The following is a 19,708-nucleotide window of genomic DNA, read 5'->3' on the forward strand; positions in this document are numbered from 1 at the left end:
GAAGGTGAGAGTAATTTTCATGGGGAAGATCCTTATTTGTTCCACGTAGATCCACCGGCAGTTCTCAGGGGAGGAGTCGATGGACGAAAGGTCGAAAGCGCCGAGCTTTCCGATGACTTGACTGAAGGAAGAGTTGTCAACAACTTGCACGTCCTTGTAGCTCAAGTGGTTGATCAGCGACCGAAAGACTCCAAAGAGCTTCAAGATCAAACTTTCATCCGCCGAAATGCTGAAGTCAGACACCAAGACGTCGATCCTACCGCACCCGCAGTCAACAGAGGTCACTAGAGAGTGCGCAAGGTACCTGTCGAAGACATCCAGCGACTCGTTCCCGAGGTTTTGGACGATGGAGACTTGAAGGAAGAAGCTTTTACTCGCTGTCTTCACCATGTTGTTCGTCACGTTGTCTTGTCTTGCTCTCTGCTCGTGCCTGCGATCGGTTTCGTCCTTCATCTCACTTCCCTCGGAGCTCCAAGGGGTGTACGGCCCGAGGATCACAGGACTGCCCGAGTTCGTCTGGTTGTCAAGCTGGATGCAACGGTCAAACGGTTTCAGCCTCTCGAGTATGATCAACCTGCAGATGCTGCACGTGCAAGTCGATGATCCTGCAGTCCCCAGCCTCGACGTACTGCAGGAGGGAAGACGTTAGGCCGAGGGGAAGGAGCTATGGAGGGAGGGAAGGTACCTTGAGGTTGAGGTCGTGGAGAGATAGATAGATCAGCTCTGATGGGACTGAGTCGATGATGCTGACACCGATTCGAGAGAGACTGAGACTGATGTGAGTTGCGACGGTTCGCCTCGGCCTCTGCGTCCTGATGTCGCTCTTATCAGACCTCTGAGAGGACTGCTCGTCTTCGATCCTCAGGACCTGGCAAGAGCATTCAGATCGCTCCAAGAGGCCGTCAGATCACCTTCGTTGGCCCATCGGCGTGCACAGAGACATGAAGGTTGGTGACGTCATAGGGGTTGTGGTGGATGACGATGGGAGGAAACCTTCCAAGGCGATCTACGTTGCAGTCGAAGCGAGACAGCTCGAGGGAGTTGAGGCAGAATCGGAGGTGGAGGATCGGAGGCATGTGGGGATCGTCCCAGCTGTAGTCGTTGACGTCACCGGGGTTGATCGTCTCTTCCCTGGCGTCTTTGACGTCTGCTTGCATCATTGCAATCGTGATGCTCCTCGTCTCGTTCTTGACTAGCAGTGCAGGCTTCTCGTTCCGATCCTTCACGACCAGGATGGTCGAGTTGCCCTGCATCAGCGCATGGGCGGTGACGTTCATGAAGGCTGCGGCTCCTTGCGCCGCCTCCGAGCACTTGGGAAGCTTCAACGAGGAGTACCCGAGCGACAGGAAAGAGATCCCGCTGCTCCAGCTACCCCCCTGCTCGCTACTTGTCGATCGATGCTCCTCGTTGCTCACCATCCGCAGGCGGAGCCTCCGGTCGGTGCTCTCGTCTGACCAGGTGATGACCTTCATCTGTCCGGGTTCCACCCGCTTCTTTTCCGCCTCATCCACTCCCACCTGAAGGAGCTCTAGATGCTCGTTGAGATGGTTGCAGAGGACGAAGCGCGGGAGGATCGTTACCAACTTCGTCTTATTTCCCAGCTCCTTGATCAGGGCCACGGAGACCACCAGGTCCACTGAGAACCCATCCCCTACCAGCGTGACCGGCGTCGAGCTCCCCACGGAGTCGATGGAGAAGGAGGGGCACCAGTCGCACGGCACCATCATCCCCTCCCGCGCGTCGTAGCGTCGGAACGGAGGGCCAAGCCTGAGGGTTGCCTTGCTGCCTCCTACGTCCACCTTCCAGTGGAAGGAGAAGGGCGTCGGCACGATGTCTGTGCTCGTGAGGGCGTCTGGTAGCATGTGACTGGAGTCGCAGGAGTGGAGGGAGTGGTTGGCCGTCCTGACGCTGGGAGGGGAGGAGAAGGACGTCCTTGCTTCTACCTCGTGGCAGCCCTGCCCCCCCAGCAAGGAAACATTGCTTGCCGTCCACTTCTGCCCGTACTGGAGTGGGAAGGAGGTCCTGTTTACGAACCAGAAATGTGCGAAGATGTGCATGCGGAAGATCTGATTTGCCGTCTGCGAGTGCTCGAGGAAGATTCGGAGAATGTCTCGGCTGCTGTCGTACATGGTCACGTTTGTTTCGAGCTGAGAGCCATCTGGGCAGAAGACAGGCACGAACTCCGAGCCCTCCTCCAGCCCGCACACACAGAACCCAGCGCTGATCCTGCGGGAGAGGTCGAAGTCGTGAATGGCGTGCTCTTCCCCCGGGTAGATCTCGTAGCTCGGCTGAGGAGCCTTGTCGCCCTCAAGGAGGAAACTCATGCGGACTTGGCAGGGGAGGAGGTTCTTGACCATGAGGACGGGGAGGAGTGAGATGCTCAGCCTCTCGCACACCTGCGACGAGGCGTCTGCCGTCCGTCTCGCCTGCTTGCTTGCTGTGTTGGGCGGGAGGGAGGCGACGTGCGCGACAACTCTGAGGTAGAAGGAGTTGAGATGGCTCGTGTCCTTGCGGCAGCACACGACCTTGTCCAGGTCGCGCTGGAGGGGGAGGAGGGTCGCTTCCAGGTTGGCCCCTGCGATCTCAAACGAGTCCTCCTCTTGTTCTTCGAGCACAGGCTGCACGCTGATGACGTAGTCGTCGATACCGTCAAGGAGGAAGAGTGGGGGCAAGTCGACGGTCTCTTTGGCTAGCAGGAGGTGCTGGAAGGCATTGATTCTGCCTCTGACGTTCATGGAAACTTTGATGGGAACGAAGCAATCGTTGGTAAGAGACATGTCGCTCTGGATCGTGACAACCCTCTTGGATATCTCATCATCAGCTTGCACGTTTGCCATCACTCTCGACCCATCGCTGAGCGTGTGGAATGACAGCCCTGCTTCTTCGATGTCGATGTTGAAACAGTTGTGATCGGCAGGAGCCGCGAGCCCTGGGAGGCTCTCAAGAGAGTCGTCGTACACGCTGATCTTCAACACACGATTTTCCTGATGGTTGTTGGCATTGGAGTAGGATGAGAAATGATTGGGAGAAGTCGGATAGGCCGATTGCTGCTTCCACGTCTTGTCGGGAAAGTGGATCGGCTCTGAATGCATTGGCATGACAGTCTGCACGTGAGGGTTTTCTGTAGCGTCACTTTGAGAAGTCTGGATGCATAACTCCACTCCGCATCGATTCTTGATGGCATACGCCGAGAAAGGATTCACAAGGCAGCGATGACTTGAAACATCTTCCTCCTGTTTGACAGCTCCCTCTGTTTCCGAATCTGCAGCTGCGAACTTTGACGCGGGGAAGTGATGCTTCCATGTCAGCAGAGTGCTTAGCAAGGTGGCGAGATGGTTCTCAGCGATGTTGATGTTCATCTCGTCGCTAGATGACAGGCTGTAAGTGACTACTTCCGAGACTTGCGAGCCATCGACCTCCTGCTGCGCGTCCTCGGGGATGACCTTGGGATGGGGAGGAACAAGGTCAGAGACGAGTAGCGAGGACAGGAGGGAGAAAAACCTTCTGGCTCTTCTCCATCATCATCTCCCAGCTCTCGATGAGGGGCTCGAACTCAAAGACGGTGCTGTTGAAGAGCGAGGCCTTTATCCTTAGCTGTAGCATACCCCATGTTTCCCCGTCGAACGCGTTGACCTGTTTGCATCCCATCACTTGCACACTCGTTTGTTTGAGAATGCCTTACGTTCATCCCTTGGATCTCAGCGAGGGAGAGAGAGAGGAAAGGTTCGTTGAAGCCCGCGCAGTCGTTGATGATGACGATGTTCAGAGAGTCGAAGTCAACTCGAAACTGCTTCTGCGTCTGAAGAGCTTGATCTTCCTCTCTGTCCTGTTCATTGATCCTAACCTCCTCCAACTCCCCCGAGCCATGTCTGCTTCGCTCCTTTCCATCCTCTCCTTTGCCACTCCCCCCCCCCTCTGCTGCAGAAGGAGAAGAGAATGGCCGCAGAACCCTCTCCTGAAGGTCCATATAGAGAAGAACGTCCTGGTACGAGATCAAGAGGTCGAAGCAACTTCCTACCATCCACATCTTCGAGCTCTTCTCTCCTTCGAAGATGTACTCAAGGGACAGGCTGGTCGGATGCAGCGCGTGCCTCCTCTCCTCGTGCTCCCCCCCTTGCTCCAGAAAAGTCTGGACGTCCTGCAAGTGGAGGAAACCTTTCCGGTAACCTGCTGGTTTGCTCATGTCCTTGATCAGCCCCGAGACCTGAGCGGGTGTGAGCCAGGTGAAAGAAGGGTGAGAGATCAGAAACAGAGGGCGAGAGACGGTAGATGGGAGGTTGAAGATGCGAGTGGTTTACCGTGACGACGACTTTTCTTCCAGACGGTTTTGCGACATCTTCGAAGAAGACCACCTTTTGCTCCTCAAGGAAAACATGGTATTCAGTGATGTGATCATCCTGAACTGCCGCGTTCCTCTGCTCTGATTTCCGCCTCATCTCACCCTGCCCTATGCTAGACGACGTGATGCTCCTGTCGTCAGCTGACTTAGTCTCAGCCTCAGCAGCCGTGTTGCTCGAAGTTCGGAACACAGATATGATGGAGCTGAGGACCTCAGGAAGAAAATTCAATCTCATCCTCCCGACCTGTATGACATGTCTCGAGTGATTCAGCTCAAAGGACGACGAGTAACTCAAGGCAAATTGGCTCTCCGCCTCCGAGCACATCACTTCCTCGATCTCTTCCTTGATCTTCACGTGCAGCCTCTTGAGTTGGAAGTCGAAGGACGAGAAACCTTCCGAGAACTGGACGAAGGATAGGTTGACTTCACTGAGATGACACAGAGCGATGAATGCTTTCTGCCCGGATCCGATGTCCTCCTCCTCGACCAGCCTGAGAGCAATCGGATGCTCATCGGCCATCCGGACCTTGACATCCAGATGCCTCCATTCTTCCTGCACGAAGGTGATTCTGTCAGTTGTGAATTCCACCTCGTCGAAGTCCTGTGTTGTTGTGTTCATCTCTTGAATGCCTGCAAACAGCCCAGGTCACAAAACTTCACATGAACCTCTCATGTTGAGATCAACATGAAAGTCCAGCCACCTGATATCTCAGTCGTTCCGAGCTCCTCAACTTCCTGAGAGCCGAAGACGTGATTCCAAATCTCAAAGATCGCCGAATACTTGTGCTGCGACATAAGGCACTCGAAGGTTGGTAGAGCTACTTTGATCTTGGTTCTCGTCAGCATCTCATTTGATGGCGCAATGCTGTTGTCAATGCAGACACTGATCCTGACGTTGTTGATAAGGCTGAGATTGCTGTAAGAAGCAGCATCTTTTGCTGCATCCCAGCACTGATGCCTCTTACAGATCATCATGTACACCTCGGACAGCTCAAGAAGGATACTGTTGTACAGCCTCTCATCCACTTCATCCTCCTCCTCCATCTTCTGCAGGAGTGGAGACAGCTTTGAAATGTTCGAGGACTTGAGTGACCAGATGGCGAGGTTTCCGGGCTGGACGACCAGGGAAGGGCAGTCATCCCTGCCATGTTCGACATTCTGAGGGATGATGATGACAGGGCTTCTCAAGTCAAAGGACAGGTCGGCAACAATCTTAGCCTGCAGCGCTGACTTGACGTTCTTCTCCGACACTTCTTTGGCGTGCTGGAGTTGCTCCGCTGCCGTTCGCTTCAGCGCCTCCAGTGCGGGAGATTCCCCGATGTCAAGGAAGTCAAGGAGATGGCGGAGGAAGGGCGGGTTGTAGACGATGGTCATGCGATCAAGCATAGCTATCATCCTCGAGTCGCAAGCCTCCCCGTCCGACGGGTTCGACTCGTACTTGAGGACCAGCAGCGGAGGCTCCTCGTCCTTGCTGGGAGAAGCCTTGCCGACGCTGGAACTCTTTCCGCTCAGTGACTTGGCTACGTCCCACACGGAGCTGGTGATGGAGGCAGGAAAGAGGATCCTGGAGGCAAACCTCTGCCTGCTCGGCGAGAGTTTCGACCTGCTGGAGAACCGCGATACCACACAGTCAAACCCTGAGGCGATGTTGGGGCTGCAAAGGTCGAAGCAGGAGAGGTTTCCAATCTGCAGGCTGCAAGCAAACGAAGTTTCTTTCTGTACGAGATTGATCGCCAAGTCCCGCAGCTTGAACTTCGCGATCTGCCCGCGGTCATCGTCGAAAGGTGACTTGGGGTTGGAGACGGTGACCGACCCAAAGCGCAAGATGAACTCGAGACGCATCCTCGAGATCCTAGACTCGTTCCCAGCCTCTCCGTTGATAGTCGATGCATTCTCGCTACTACCCTCGTCGGAGATCCCAAACTCGTTCATAATCTCGGCAGTGGCGCTGAAAGTCAGAGGGTACTCCCCCTGCTTCACCTCGCCTTCCCCTGCATCTTCTCGGCGCAGGAAGCCCGGCATCCAACCAGACACCCTCGTGTAAAGACTTGCTGGTTGCCTGCTGGAGTCTTTGACAAGGGTCTGCTGGTCTGCCTCCTGAATGGCCCGAAGTTTGGCGATGACGGCCTTGCGAGCTGTGAGAAGGGCGTCCAAGGGAAGAACATCCTCTAGTTCCTCCAGTTCTTTCACCTCCTCCTCTTGGATGGCTGGTCCTGAAAGGTTCTGCAGAAGCCTTCTGCGGTACAGAAACGCGTATCGTGGCCACTTGACTATCAGGCGGAAAACTTTGTTCTTATCAAACCTCAGCATTCTCTGGTTCCTCTCCCACGCGATGCAGTTGAAGGCAAACAACCACCATTCCTTCGGACTCTCTTTCACACTGACATGCGGCCTGAACTGATTGTAGCGAGCAATCCTCTCAAAGTTACGGAAGTACTCGAGAGTGTAGATGACGTCTCGATATTGCTGCTTCTGCATACTCAGCTCCAACCTGTTGATCTCCCACATCGCGTCGTACTTTGGATGCGCTTCATCTGGCTCATCACTCTTGTTCAACCTCATGCGAAAGATGGAATCGACAGGTTTGATGATGAAGTTCAGAAGTTTCGTATCGAAAGAAACATCGTCAGCTAGTTCGTCAATGTCGTCCACCACGCTAGAAAATCCCTCGAGAAACTCCTGTAGATCCATCCCATCATTCCAAAACATCTTCTCGTCCGAGTTGAGGTAGATACTGAACCCTTTCAAGTTGCACAGCTTGTTTAAGAAGGTTTGGTTCTCAACAAACGCCGGCTTCCAAGTCGAATTCGTCGACTCAATGGAAAGATGGTTCAGAAGCACGCCCGCGCAGAACGGGTGAGAGGCATGCACAGTTGAGTCCTCGTACCGGACATGAATTTGCGATATGTGAATCTGAACATTGTCCACAATCTTGGTGATAAGCTTGGAGTAGAAGGATTCGCTGACCTTCTCATCAAACTGCGCAAACCCGTATTTCAAGGATATGTCGAACTCAGCCAATGCATCTTTCTTCGCCAACGTCTCTCTCCTCTTCTTCTCCTCGGCTGAAATCTTGGGATTTGTGTTCGGCGACAGGATCATGTTCAAACCCTTGATCTTTACTATCACGGGCTTGCTCCGCAGGTTCTTCCATGGTATATCCAACCTCAATTCCTCTAGCTTACCAGCTACAAGAGTGACAGGAAGATCAAAGTCGTCCAGAGCTGTTTGCTTCAGAGAAAGATCCTTGAGCAGAATCTCTCCTCTCCACACAGACAACTCTGTCGCCTTCTTGTCTATCCCGTCAACATACTTGCCCGCCAGTCGCTCTATTACGCTAGCAAGAATGCCCTCGAGCATGGTTCACAGAACCGAGGAAGCAAGTTCAGGGCTCCAACGGTGATCAACGACCTTGTGTTCTATGTTCTGTCGTCCATCAACTCTCCTCCTCGCTCCTCTCGCGCTTGTTCCCTCCCCTCCCTCCCTCCTCACCCTGCATGTCAGTGGAAGACGTAGATAGGGATTTTGGGAAGGGAGGGGTGCTGAAAACGGTGGTGATGCTGAAAAAGGGGGTGGGGTAGCCAGGAAAAGTTTGTCGGAAGGGATCATGATGAATGTGGAAAGGAAGCGAGCGGGAGACGATGATGCAGGAGGAGGATGAGGATGAGGATGAGGAGCAAACCGCAAGATAAGATTTTGCAGGTGATGCCATGAAGGAGAAGAGAGATAGAAGGGTCAAAGTCTGCCGTTGTCGTTTGATCTGAGAGGGAACTGATACTTGGAAGAATTTATTATCATGTCGTCGAAACACGCGATGTGAATCTCTAAAGCGAGTCTGACGAAGCTCTAGTCAGATTTTGGCGGGACATACACTCTGTCGATCTTCAGCGGGGCAATGGTCCTCCAAAAAATTGCAAAAAACTGCAGGAACTTTAGTACAGGAGGAGGTTGAGCGGAGGAGGAGAGCATTACTCTGTTGAGGTGAATCAAGAGATCGTAGCAGCAGATGTCTAGAGCGAACTGAAGGACTGGAAGCAAGCACAGTCAGAGCTGCGACCAGCGACAGATACAGACACGCGAGTTACCCAGGCAACAAGTCGCCACCACCACCTTCCCAGCACTCTTTGAGATCGGCTTCATCAGCAGCAATGTAGAGAGGACGGGCGAGATGTCCTGGAGATGCGAGCCAACAGCTGTAGCATCACATCACGACAAGGATACACGGAGGATGCACGCAGACCTTGGCGCGAGTGTTGCAAGATGCCATGAGGGTCTGTGAGACCATAGTAGACCCACACTAAGTACCAGGCTCGCTGCATCGCCCACGTCGGGGCACTCGCAACGATGGCAGAACCCCCTGCATCTCTGCTCAGCAAGCGAGCATACCTACCTCCTCACTCACCTGTCTCGAAATAGCTGACCACTACCCACCTGCAGACATTCACAGTCATTCCCTTACAAGCGCATCTGCCGCCGGAAATACCCGAACGAACCGGAGGTGAATCCACAGAGCAAGGCAGCCCATACGGACTTCCTCATCCTTTCGTGCTCTGAGCCAACTCTTACCAACATCTCTCGCACGCCGAGCTAGTCCTTACACCCACCTGCATTGAGAGCCTTTTCCATGCCCCAAGAAGTGATAGCATGTGCCGAACTGATTGTGGCGAAAGCTTTGATTGGGATCATCAACCACGGGGTCTTCATGGAATTATGCCTACAAACATAATCACTGCAAGTTGTAAGACTGCAGCTATTCCTTCACCATATGTCAAAAGGGCTACAGAAAGTAAGCCACCAGGCGAGCAGGAAAGCTGAGAAGACATGCGTTCCTAATGATGAATCATACCCAACCTGAGCACAGACAGCCATGAATTACCAGCAAGCCAACTCGGATTTTGGCCCAAAATTGCCTTTTTATGGACAAAACTTCAGAATAGATTTTTCAGAGCAGAATCGGTTATACCCCTGTCGTCGTCGTCCCACCAAACTGTAGGAAAGTGCATGTACACTGAAAACAATTGAATGAGGATGTTTGGAACTCGTTGTTTCAAATCTTACTATCGTGGTGGCGTAGCAACCGAACGCCGTCTTGCACATGTTGAGTATTCTTTGATCACCAGCCTTGATGCTCCTGAATGGGTTTGACCGTCAACCCACCGTAACCAGGAGCATGCCGAACCTTTCGAGCGAGGTCCGGAAACCATGGCAAACGATACAGGAACCGCAAAAATCCAGCCATGATACGTTGCCATTGAAAATCTGTAGAGGAGGGAATGAAAAAGTATCGAACATACCTTATGTCTACCTTGTAACTCTCAATCCATTCCATCCAGATCATGGCATCTATGAATTCAGCTTTCACTGCCTGCCCGAAGAAACAGATTCCTACCATCGAAGTTTTGATACAGAATTGCTACAAGAAGAGCAGCGAAACTGAAAGTTGCAGCAAGAGCCGTTTCTGTCACAGCAGTAAGAACCCAGGAGTCTTGGCCCTCCTTGCATGGTTATGGAGCAATCGAAGAAGACCATGAAAGTCGCATAGAGAGAACGGATCACCTGTTGATAATTTGCCGGTGTTCCCCTGTCTCCACGTCACCTTCTGCACCTGCACTGCACCCACACCCTTCGTTTGCTTTGTATTCAAGTTCAAGGCAGCCCAAATCTTGTCTGCGAGCTTGCTCCTTGTGTTGTCGGCTTGTTTTGGAGGCATTTTACAGCTTTGAATCCAGGGCAACTACCTTAGCAACGATGCTTTCTAATCTGTATCTGGTCCAGAATATAGCTCACCAGTGACAATGCATCAAATTTGATGGGGAGTCGATATATATCTCACAGCAAGCAGGCCATTTTCTGCAAACAAAATAAGAACAGCTGATCGATCCCGAAAACAGCATCATGTTTTCATTTATCTCCTCTTACTCGTATCCTTGTAAGAATCGAAACAAACATCACCCAAATCCATAACAAGATGTTGTTCATTGGTTTCAATCCTCTCTACTTCTTCAATCAATCGCCTTAACTTCTCCTCCCTTCAGCCTTCTCTCGCTTTCACAAGAGCTCCGCCTCACACACCATTCTTGCACCCGGGATCGGGGTGACTACCCTTCACACCCACCCCTTCACCTTCTACCCCTACCTCCATTTTCTCTCTCAAATTTTGAGGTAGGTACGAAAAGGTGGGGTCATTTTGAGTGATATCAAAGCACAAATACCAGGTAGGGTAATCATTCAATCAGTAGGGGAATGAATTCAGGGTAGGGGTTCCCTTGTACGACCCGTTTGCATTGGAACTTTACTCACCACCCTCTGAGACTCTGATGGGTTTGGAAAGGTCAAATTTAGCAGGTGGGGGTAGATGCTGTTGGGGTGTAAATCACTATTGATGGGGTAGAGAACTGATCAATACAGGAAGATACCATCCTATACATAGTCTTTGCTATGATATTTTGTGGGTAGGGTTTCACAAGGAGGGGTATATTCAAACTTTTGAGGGGTAGGGGTAATAGATTTGCTTTTCGTTAGGGTGGGGTGTAGGTGTAGATGTTAGGTTGGGGTTGTTTGCATACTCAGCCGGGGTAGTTGTACAATAGGGGAAGGAGGCCGTGCTGATAGGAATTCAGGGGGTGGGGGTGTTCACACAATCGTCCTCGTGTACAACACATAGTAAACATGTGTGATTCCTCGATTGCAGTAATAAGATCAAATGCCTATCACTTCTTCTGCGCGTTCAGAATGTTTTTCCCCAAGTGACGGACGGGGGGCGGCCAGCCCGCGCCACACTGAACTGAACTGGCCCGTCAAGTTATCCGGCCGGGCCGACGGGTCCCGGGGAGTCCGACTGATGAGTCACCGGGTGGCAGACTCCGCTTCTCAATATGCGGGCCCGCCTCTGACGTTCGACCGTTGGTGTTAACTTCCAGTTGAGTACGCCGGGCGGCATGCGGGCCAGATAAGGGCAAATGGCGATTCCTCTTCAGAGTCATGCAGCGCCATGGGCGACACCTACCTACTCGCAGCCCTAGCCCAGTGCTTGTGGCCGCCCATGGCAGGTCGCAGTGTGCGGTCAGGGGGAGCGGCACGCGGCGCCAGCCTCCTCCTCCTGGGTCGTCTCACGCACTCCCGGGGATCAATTTAGTCAACCCTGAGTCCACGTTGAGCTCCTGGTGGGCGGTGAATCCACTGGCATGCGGTGGGGGGAAGAAGGCCGCCGATGCTGCGAACGCGGCTGGCGGCATGCAACTGAGCGATTCAAGAGTGCAGCTTGAAGTTTGTGTTGCTCTGCCGCTCAGTGCTTCTGTTCCTGTAACACTGGATGTCCAGTTTACTGAACTTCAAATCACAAGTGCTCAGTGCCAGACTTTGAACCAACGTGCAAGGAAGCAGACGGTTCATCAAATAGAATGTATTGAAGGCCGCGCCACGATTCTGAGTTGATCCGAAATGAACGGTTTCGTCGGAGTTGGCTTCAAACTGCTGTTCGTCTTTTGCTTGATCCACCTGTGGATTTCAGTTCGGCGAACTAGACGAGTCCACTCGTCCCGGTCCGGCGTGTCGGCTCTTACTGCCATTGTGGAGCGGATACAGAATGTGGAGTTCCGGGTTAGGATGGACGCGACTGAAGCTTTCTTCTCCGAGCGCACCGAGACCTGGGTAGAGTGCGCGGACGGTGAAAAGCGAACTTGCTTTCCCCAGTCCTCCAACTTCAGTTTGACGCCGCAGTCCAACCTCCAACTTTCTTCCTCCTACCGCTTCCACGGCTTCACGTCATCGGAAGTGTTGACGAGTGACAGGCCCGAGGACCGCGGGCTCTTCTGCTCCCCCGGCCAAGTCCCCTTGCATCTGTGCCGGGAGAACCCATCGGAGAAGAATGCGGTACTAGCCATCCTCGTGCCGTCGAAGCCGCGTTACATGCGAGCTGCCCTGATGCCGGAGGAGGGGGGGGGCTTGCAGGAGGTCAGAAGTACTCGGAGGACGCGGTGGTTCCACAACATCGAGATCGTGCCAAGGGAGCAGTTGTCGTACCGCCAGGTCAAACTCAAAGGAGGGGAAAGGGCGATTTCTGTTGCGTGCGAGGAAGACGAGAAGTGTGCGGGGTTTGACAACCGCGGAAATCTGTACAGAAGTGCGCAGCGAGCAGATCTTATCCACCTTAGCAACACGTCGACGACGCGATTCTATACGAAGAAAAGGATATCAGCATTTCCGCAGCCATTCTTTGACGCCCAGAACCGCGTTTGGAAGTTATACGACTCTGACCTGCCGGAGGATGCAAGCGTTGTTGACAAGTGGTCGGGTAATGTGAAGCATTTGGCCGAAAGATGCAGGAATTCGAGCCAATCGTGCTTCGCTTTTCATGAAAACGGCCGAATTATCGAAAAATCAACGTTTCCGGCGTTTCATTCGATGAAGCAGGATTCTGTTCTTTACTTCAGAGAGGACCCTGGGCCCTCCGACTACTTGATACCAACAATTAACAGCATCTTGTCCGAGACAGGCTTCTGCAAAACTAACATGTTTCAAGGGAAAATTCATATTTACGTTGTCGATACATCAGAGGATGGGCGCAATGACGCGGCGGCCTACCTGTCAAAAACGTACCGGAACATGACTTGTCTGTCGGTTCTCAACGGGTTCGAGTACGGCAGGTTGCAGGAGCACGCTCTGCCGGCCTGGGGGGTCCCGCGGAACGGCAAGCGGACGGAGGTGAACCAGACCCTCGATATTGTGTCTGCTGCACAAATTGTTCAATCTAGGTCCCCCAAGGCTTTTTTTTTACTGTGGGAGGACGACTGCAAGATGTGCGCCGGGAGCCTCAGGCTGCTCGAAGAGGCTCTGAACACCATAGGAGAAGCCAGAAGGTCACCAGCCCAGAGCGCTGCCGCTGTTTCCCACCGCCAAACCGCGGATTTCTGCGTGTTAAAGATAGGAAATGGAGGGTCAGGCCTGCTGATCAATCATGTGTACGTTGGCCAGGCCATCGCGTTCTGGAAGAAATCTCGTGGACTGGACAATCATGATGTGGCTCTATACAAGTTCTGCAACGGGATGAACTTGTCGCAGTTGAAGTCAAATCAGATTTATTCTTCTCACCAGGGGCAAATCACCTCGTTCAGAGATACGGAGAGCATCAGTGAACTGGTGAAGCACCTCTGGCCCCGAAAGAAGTGCTTTTCCACTCTCAACGAACAGTGGGGGAAGTACGTTAAATGTCCCCACGACTTCATGTATCAGAGTTGGGCGTGTTCAACAACGGAACCGGACTCGAAAACAAAGTCAAAGAGCAGCCGTCGGTAAAGGTGAGTTACAAAGATGTACGGTGGACGAGGCGATGACCAAGTGAATAGCAGAAAGCAGCTTGGGGTAGATGATCAAGAATCCGATCATTCAGCATGGAAATTGCTGAAAGATTACCGTGCTTCACAATAACAAAAGGGAGGGTGAGGTCGCGTCAATTAGAACTCTGACAGAGAATTATTTTTTATTAACATAAATCTTAAAATCTGATCCTAACTCCTTGAAAGAACATTCTTTTCTTCAAGTAGCTGCAGGTTGTTTCAAACTTTTTGCCCTAGCATCATCTCTACACAGTCAACGACACCCTTGAAGTTTTCCCTCTTCACGTCAGGTCTTGAAGAACCACTCGTCGAAGCTGCTTCCTTTCTCAACACAATAACATCATGTATCAACGTTGCCTGATTGTGCTATACTCTTACACATGCCTTCGTCCAGAAAAAAATTCAACCATTTCTAAGGAAACTAGTGCTGCTTTCTCAACAAGTCTGATCGCGTGTGTTGATCGAAACGCATGAAAATTTCTCCTTTGCGAAAACCAGATCGTTTTGCATGCAATGGCTATTACATACACATTTCTTTGATTTTGTAGATTTTCCAAGTGTATCATTCTTCTTATCCTGCATCCTTACTCTTCACACCCTTCATAAGAAAGAATCATCGCAACAAAACAATCATCTCAGACACTTTGCAGGAACAGCATTCCAATTAAACAGAGGCCTCACGTTCTTTTCAAAAGGTTATGAAAGAGAACCAATCTTTTCTTGCTATGGAACTAGCTAGTTTCATACTGTTAACTTCAGTGAAATCGACCTGTTGACAGTGCTAGGTTGTACCATGTTAAGGTTTTGATTCACTATCCCAGCTTGCACCTCCGGAAACTCACAAGATCCCTCTGATCTCGTTGTCGCTCATTCCCTCCGTCATCAAAATGCATCTCTTTTCAGCCTCTCCCTCTTTCCCCGCCCCGCCTCCCTCTTGCAATTCCTCACGCGAGCATGCCCTGGCTGTAGGAGCATTCTTGCAAACCTTAGCGTTGGGGTAGGGTGCAATTGGCCGCGTCAGAAAGGGTGGGGTACTTCTGGTAGGATTCCCCACTTTGAAATGATTTGGGGTGGGTCTGTTGGATTTTAAAGGGGTGGGTGGTTTGCTGCTCATGTAACGGTTTCCGGTTACAAAGAAAATGGGCCTGAGGGGGTCGGTGGGCTTGTTTGTTTGCGCTGCAATCAAAGTTGTGGTCAAAACATCAGTCAACTCAGGGGCATTGGTCAAATGGTTCAAAGGAATCGTTTTGATTTCTCAATGTTTCGTTCAAGACAGCGAATCCGGCTCTTAAAATAGACTGTGACGGTCTTGATCTTTAGAACAATCTTTGAAAACATATATTTTCGATTATTTAAATACATTTTAAAGCAAGACCTGTTTTGCTTTCGTTTACACGTGCAGCAGTAGTTGCTTATTTGACAAGAAATGAACTAATAAGATATATGATACCTATTTTCAATACATTTTAACCCCTTTGTGCTATCAAATAACCAACTTCATCTATTATTAACGAAGTTCGCTCTATAAGACTCGTCATGTGGCTTTCAAGTCCGGAGGAACCCCCACCCATGACCCCCCACCCATTAAAGAATGCGTCTACCCACCATCTTAATCTCAAGCCTCTATTCTTCAAGTGCACCCACCCTATTTCAAATATACGCAATGTATGGATCAAGTACCCTCTCATTTTTACTATCTAGTACCGGTATGATAGGTTTTGAATTACACCCACCTGTCTCATCCAGCAATTATATACTACCCCCTACCTATACTTTATTTTAACACCCCTTAGTTTAATCCAAGTACCCACCTGTAGCCACCTATTTTTGGGCCCACCCCTTTCTTTCTGTGACAGTACAAAGTTCACCCACCCTTCATCTTTTTTCTCGGTTACATGGAACCGGGTACTCTAGCTCCTTTTATGGGGAAAATTACCGGGTACTCATGAACGGACTGATCACCCCTACCCTCCCCATGGGTGTCCGAACATTCCCCATAAAAATCCATTGAGACCTTGCGGTATTCCCACTCGTCCGTTCCCGCTCCCCTGGTACTGCTCGCGCTCTTCCCGCCTCCCTCACTCTTCCGCTCCTCCTTCAGCCATCTTCCTGCCTGCATCTCATCTCATCCTCTTCCTCTGTTTCTCTCATCCATTCTTGGCTCTTCCTGGTGATCTCATCCCCTGATCCTGTTTGCGCCCGTCACTGCGCCCTTCCTCCCGAGGCCCTTCGTCGCCAGCGTCTCGGTTCCTAATTCTCATCCATCCTTCTTCCGTTCTCTTCCGGTCCGCTGGGATTTCGTGCTACACTACTTCTAAGAGATGCTGAGCATCCGCTACTTGTTCTTCTTTGCCCTTGTGGCAGGTTCCGCCGACGCTTTCCGTGGAATCAGTGGCCAATCGCTGCAGCCTTTTCCTCACAACTGCGCGGAGATTTCTCGTTTCGATGCGGCGAGAAGAGACCGTGATCAGAGATCAGAAAGCCTGTCTCCTCCTCTGAGAAGTAGCGCGCTAAGAGCTAGCATGGAGTGTGACGTGTCGTCGAGCAACGCAGTGGGCGCTGCGAAGCAAGCAGTCGTGCTGGAGGAGGGGATCAAGAGCAGCTCCGCTGTCATCACGAATGAGGCCACGGGGTTCTCTTGGATTCCAGTAGGGGGAACATCGAAGGGCAGAAGTGTGGAGCAGTGTAGATCTTTCTCTTCGAGGAGCAAGGAGGAGGTGCCGTACCATGCCAACTCCATGGGTTTCGCCTGGATCCCTGTGAGCAGCCAGGCGGCGGCAGAGTGAAGAAACCATGTACTATCTTGTTGAAGTTGTTAACGCAGTCGATTTGTCGATGTGTATTTATTTTGAACTGAAAGATGTAAACATCTGTATTTTGTGTCAGAAGTTTCAAAGCTGAGTGGTGTCGCATGTCCATGGGGTCCAGGCGAAGTCGAAGACGACTTGCTCGCTCACTAGCTCTCTCCTCATCTGATCATCATGTCAGACGTGCTGCCGCACTATCACTACACAACAATGAAGGCGGCTCCTCGGTTCTGCCAGGCATGCGATCCAATCAAGGCTTTGCTTCCTAGAACCTTGATGGGCAAGTTAGAGCATTACAGGACGGCAAGACTCACGTGGACAGGACTTCCGAAGAAAGCATCTCTCATCTGTTGGCAGCTTGTCAGAGCAAATTCTTCCTGCTCCTGCTGCACCTGCATGGCACGCGGAACACACTGAACCTCTAGGCAAGGACCAGCTTTGATCGCTCCGTTGGCATCTGGAAGATTTTATCTCACATCACGAGCAAGTCTTGCTCGGCAACCGGCTCCCGGACAAGCGTAGTCTGTCCTTGTTTGATCGCCGTTGGGATTGGCCGGAGTTTCGGAGGAGGAAAGGCCAGGGCCGAGATGAGTCTGAGAAGAAAGTCGATAAGTAGAGTAAGGAAAGGAATATTGACAGTCTGACCTGTAAGACCTCGTACTTGGCCCTTAAGTTTGCAGTGGCATAAAGCTCTGTGCAGTTTGGAGAGAGAGGACAGGAGATAAACACTGCAGCAGACTGCTGTCAGGATGACGCCAGTCCCTTCCCCTTCACCTTGCTGGACCCCACCCCCCCTTCCCCCCCCCCCGAGCACAGACATACCGTCGCAGTATTTGTCTTGAAGGCCCCATGAGTCAAACCCTCCTGCCATTGCAAAAACTTCACGCTAAGGGGGCGAATCATGTTTCGAAACCTTGGTATCTCTCGAATAGATAAATCTCATCACTCCACCCTGGAAGGTATCTTTACCATGACAGCAAGGTTCAGTGCTGTTTGTCGCATACCGTGCTCCGAATAATCGCAATAACATATCGAGATCCCTGTTGCTGGGCTGCACGACAATCATCAAATTCTTTGCAAACATCCTGCAAGATCGGAGGGACCTCAAAGGAGTGTAACACTTGCGATCGATGCAGGAGGAGCGAGAAACTGTTAGGCAAACGCTGAGATCCCCTGAACGATTGTAGCAAGGGCCGAGGAACACATGCTGGTGTTGCTTCTGGTCAGAACAAAAGAGTGGGGACTGTAGTTTTCTTACTCGTCCAAACATTGTGTCCTCGATCTCATCCATGGCCGAAACTTTCTGCACAATCGTCAGCCATCACCCCACAGCTGCTGACGATACGCGCACCTGGGACTGTCCGACGTAGTCACTTTCATTCCTGCCAGAGGAGGACAAGTTCTTGGTCTAGACATGAGAAGGTCAAGCACATTGAGAATGTTTCGCATCCATGACTGAGACCTGAGGGAAAGAATCATCACCAGCCCTGTTGCTGTACAGGTACACGCTGCCATGCCTACAAGCCAACCATTGAGCTGATAACTAACTGTGTCAAGGTAGATAACCTGTGCCGGTCGTAACCTTCTCCTAAGATACCAGCGGTCGAGTCCATGTACGCTCCAACAGCGACAACTGCATGGGAGCCTGGACAGTGCGGAAGGGTGAGGAGGACGCGGCCAAACCCTCCAGCTCTCACAAGGATCCTTGAGGTTGCACCAGGCATACCCAGTGACAGGATCAGCGCGTCCACTGAGACCATCCGACCAGGCGAGCTCCCCTAAGTCATTGCAGCAACTGCGACCTCAATCAGAGCAGCCAAGTTTCTTAACGCTCAAATTGACCCGAGTATCGACACAGAGTTGCCGAAGTTGTCCATGTCCCTGTGGCACGTCCAGTCCCCTGCATCTACAGCGTTACCCCAGCTGCAACCTCAACCCCACACATCAGAATACCTGCCTTCCCCGTCGTTGACAGAGGGGAGGCGCACCACGACGGAGCTGCGGCTCCTTCCGGCTCAGGCACAAGTTCCTGATGCAGGTTCAGCTGTGTAGCCTGCGAGGGCGATCGACCTTTAGCAGTTCCCATCCTGCACACTGGTGTGTGGAAGGATTGACGCTGGAGCAGCGGAAGAGGAAGGCCATTCCCGCTGACCACTCTCGAGCGTTTCTTCCGTTGCATTGGGGACAGCCGATCACGAGGTAACGCCCCGAGATCGCGACGCTGGTTGTCATGGCAGCATCAAGGGTTAACAACAAAAATGCAACTGACCTTGTCCCAAAGTGTTCATATCCTTCAACAGTGTACGATGTGTTCTCTAAACTGAAAGAACTGACAAGACCCCAGTTATCCTCCCCTCCAATGTTCTTCTGATACACAAACGCCATCTAGCAATGATGTCAACAGCGCTCACAAGGTTGAGTATACGTACCCCCGACTCCGAGGCGTTGCCAGCTGTCTTGAGAGGGGCCCCGACCAGGACGACGTTCATCATGTCATCCACGGAAACAGCTGAGCCAAACCTCTGACCCGCCTCTCTGTCCGGAGGAAAGATTTGATTTCTCTGACCCCACCACCTACATGGACCGGAGGTGAGACGAGCAAGACCAAGAGCGCCTGCCATGCCCACCTGCTGCCGTCTCGGTATCCCGTCTCGTTGTATCCTCCCACTAACTCGTCCACATAATCTCTTGCAAAGATATACACAGCTCCCGATCCTCGTCCTGAAACGTTGCAGTCTCCCGCCACCAGTGGCATGGAGCATGGAGCATAATCTGCTCCGATGAAGGCAAGGTCTGCCGTGAGGGCTACGCTCCTACCGAACCTGTCTCCTTCACTGCCATCCTTGGCCTGCAGGATCCGATCGAACTGGCTGAGCGATCGATCGACTTGCGAGAGGTCGGCAAAGGTCTCTACGTGGACCACAGCAAGGAGCCCCAGGAGGAGCAAGAGGAGCGGACGGATGTGCGGCCGTGAGGTGCGGGGAGGAGGGGGAGGAGGCTTGCTAGGGGAACGACAAACGGCGAAAGGCAATGCAAGCACCATGGATCATGGCGTCGTTGACTGCTTTTTTGTCTTTGACTTTTTTTTTTAGGAGCAAACGTCATGTTTAAATAGGCGTGTAGAGATTGGGAGGGGAAGACAAGGTAGAAGGGATGGAGCGAGGAGAGGATTCATGCTGAAAGCTTGCAGGGGGAGGGAGGGGAGGAACAAGCCTCACAAGCAGTGC

The 19,708-nt window shown here is 52.0% G+C and overlaps 5 protein-coding genes across 5 annotated transcripts; 2 read left to right on the forward strand and 3 right to left on the reverse strand.

Moving 5' to 3' along the window:
- Window positions 1-6,682: 6,682 nt before the first annotated feature.
- GUITHDRAFT_53320 (hypothetical protein) lies at window positions 6,683-7,699 on the reverse strand (the record flags this gene model as incomplete). The annotated part of the gene is made up of 1 exon (XM_005840398.1): window positions 6,683-7,699. A coding segment is annotated over one exon (1,017 nt), but the record flags the coding sequence as incomplete, so codon positions are not given.
- Window positions 7,700-8,185: 486 nt separating this feature from the next.
- Window positions 8,186-10,049, reverse strand: GUITHDRAFT_101177 (hypothetical protein; the record flags this gene model as incomplete). Its single annotated transcript, XM_005840399.1, has 12 exons — window positions 8,186-8,260; window positions 8,312-8,367; window positions 8,425-8,532; window positions 8,580-8,696; window positions 8,742-8,770; window positions 8,823-8,889; window positions 8,944-9,053; window positions 9,102-9,190; window positions 9,398-9,470; window positions 9,634-9,682; window positions 9,729-9,797; window positions 9,962-10,049. 12 exons carry the CDS (start codon window positions 10,047-10,049, stop codon window positions 8,186-8,188), a joined length of 930 nt encoding a protein of 309 aa, XP_005840456.1.
- A 1,730-nt stretch (window positions 10,050-11,779) lies between these two features.
- GUITHDRAFT_133184 (hypothetical protein) lies at window positions 11,780-13,633 on the forward strand (the record flags this gene model as incomplete). Its single annotated transcript, XM_005840400.1, has 1 exon — window positions 11,780-13,633. One exon carries the CDS (start codon window positions 11,780-11,782, stop codon window positions 13,631-13,633), a length of 1,854 nt encoding a protein of 617 aa, XP_005840457.1.
- A 2,066-nt stretch (window positions 13,634-15,699) lies between these two features.
- GUITHDRAFT_150417 (hypothetical protein) lies at window positions 15,700-16,537 on the forward strand (the record flags this gene model as incomplete). Its single annotated transcript, XM_005840401.1, has 1 exon — window positions 15,700-16,537. A coding segment is annotated over exon 1 (368 nt), but the record flags the coding sequence as incomplete, so codon positions are not given.
- Window positions 16,538-16,681: 144 nt separating this feature from the next.
- GUITHDRAFT_101180 (hypothetical protein) lies at window positions 16,682-19,524 on the reverse strand (the record flags this gene model as incomplete). The annotated part of the gene is made up of 20 exons (XM_005840402.1): window positions 16,682-16,753; window positions 16,796-16,828; window positions 16,874-16,938; window positions 16,984-17,074; window positions 17,127-17,209; window positions 17,304-17,345; window positions 17,395-17,433; window positions 17,486-17,532; window positions 17,585-17,688; window positions 17,740-17,784; window positions 17,833-17,889; window positions 17,944-17,998; window positions 18,048-18,126; window positions 18,179-18,276; window positions 18,324-18,381; window positions 18,435-18,510; window positions 18,552-18,702; window positions 18,751-18,866; window positions 18,911-19,055; window positions 19,109-19,524. The coding sequence occupies 20 exons, from the start codon at window positions 19,522-19,524 to the stop codon at window positions 16,682-16,684; spliced, it is 1,872 nt and encodes a 623-aa protein (XP_005840459.1).
- Between the last annotated feature and the right edge of the window lie 184 nt (window positions 19,525-19,708).

This window comes from Guillardia theta (genome assembly GCF_000315625.1).
Source record: "Guillardia theta CCMP2712 unplaced genomic scaffold GUITHscaffold_6, whole genome shotgun sequence".
Taxonomy (NCBI): domain Eukaryota; class Cryptophyceae; order Pyrenomonadales; family Geminigeraceae; genus Guillardia; species Guillardia theta.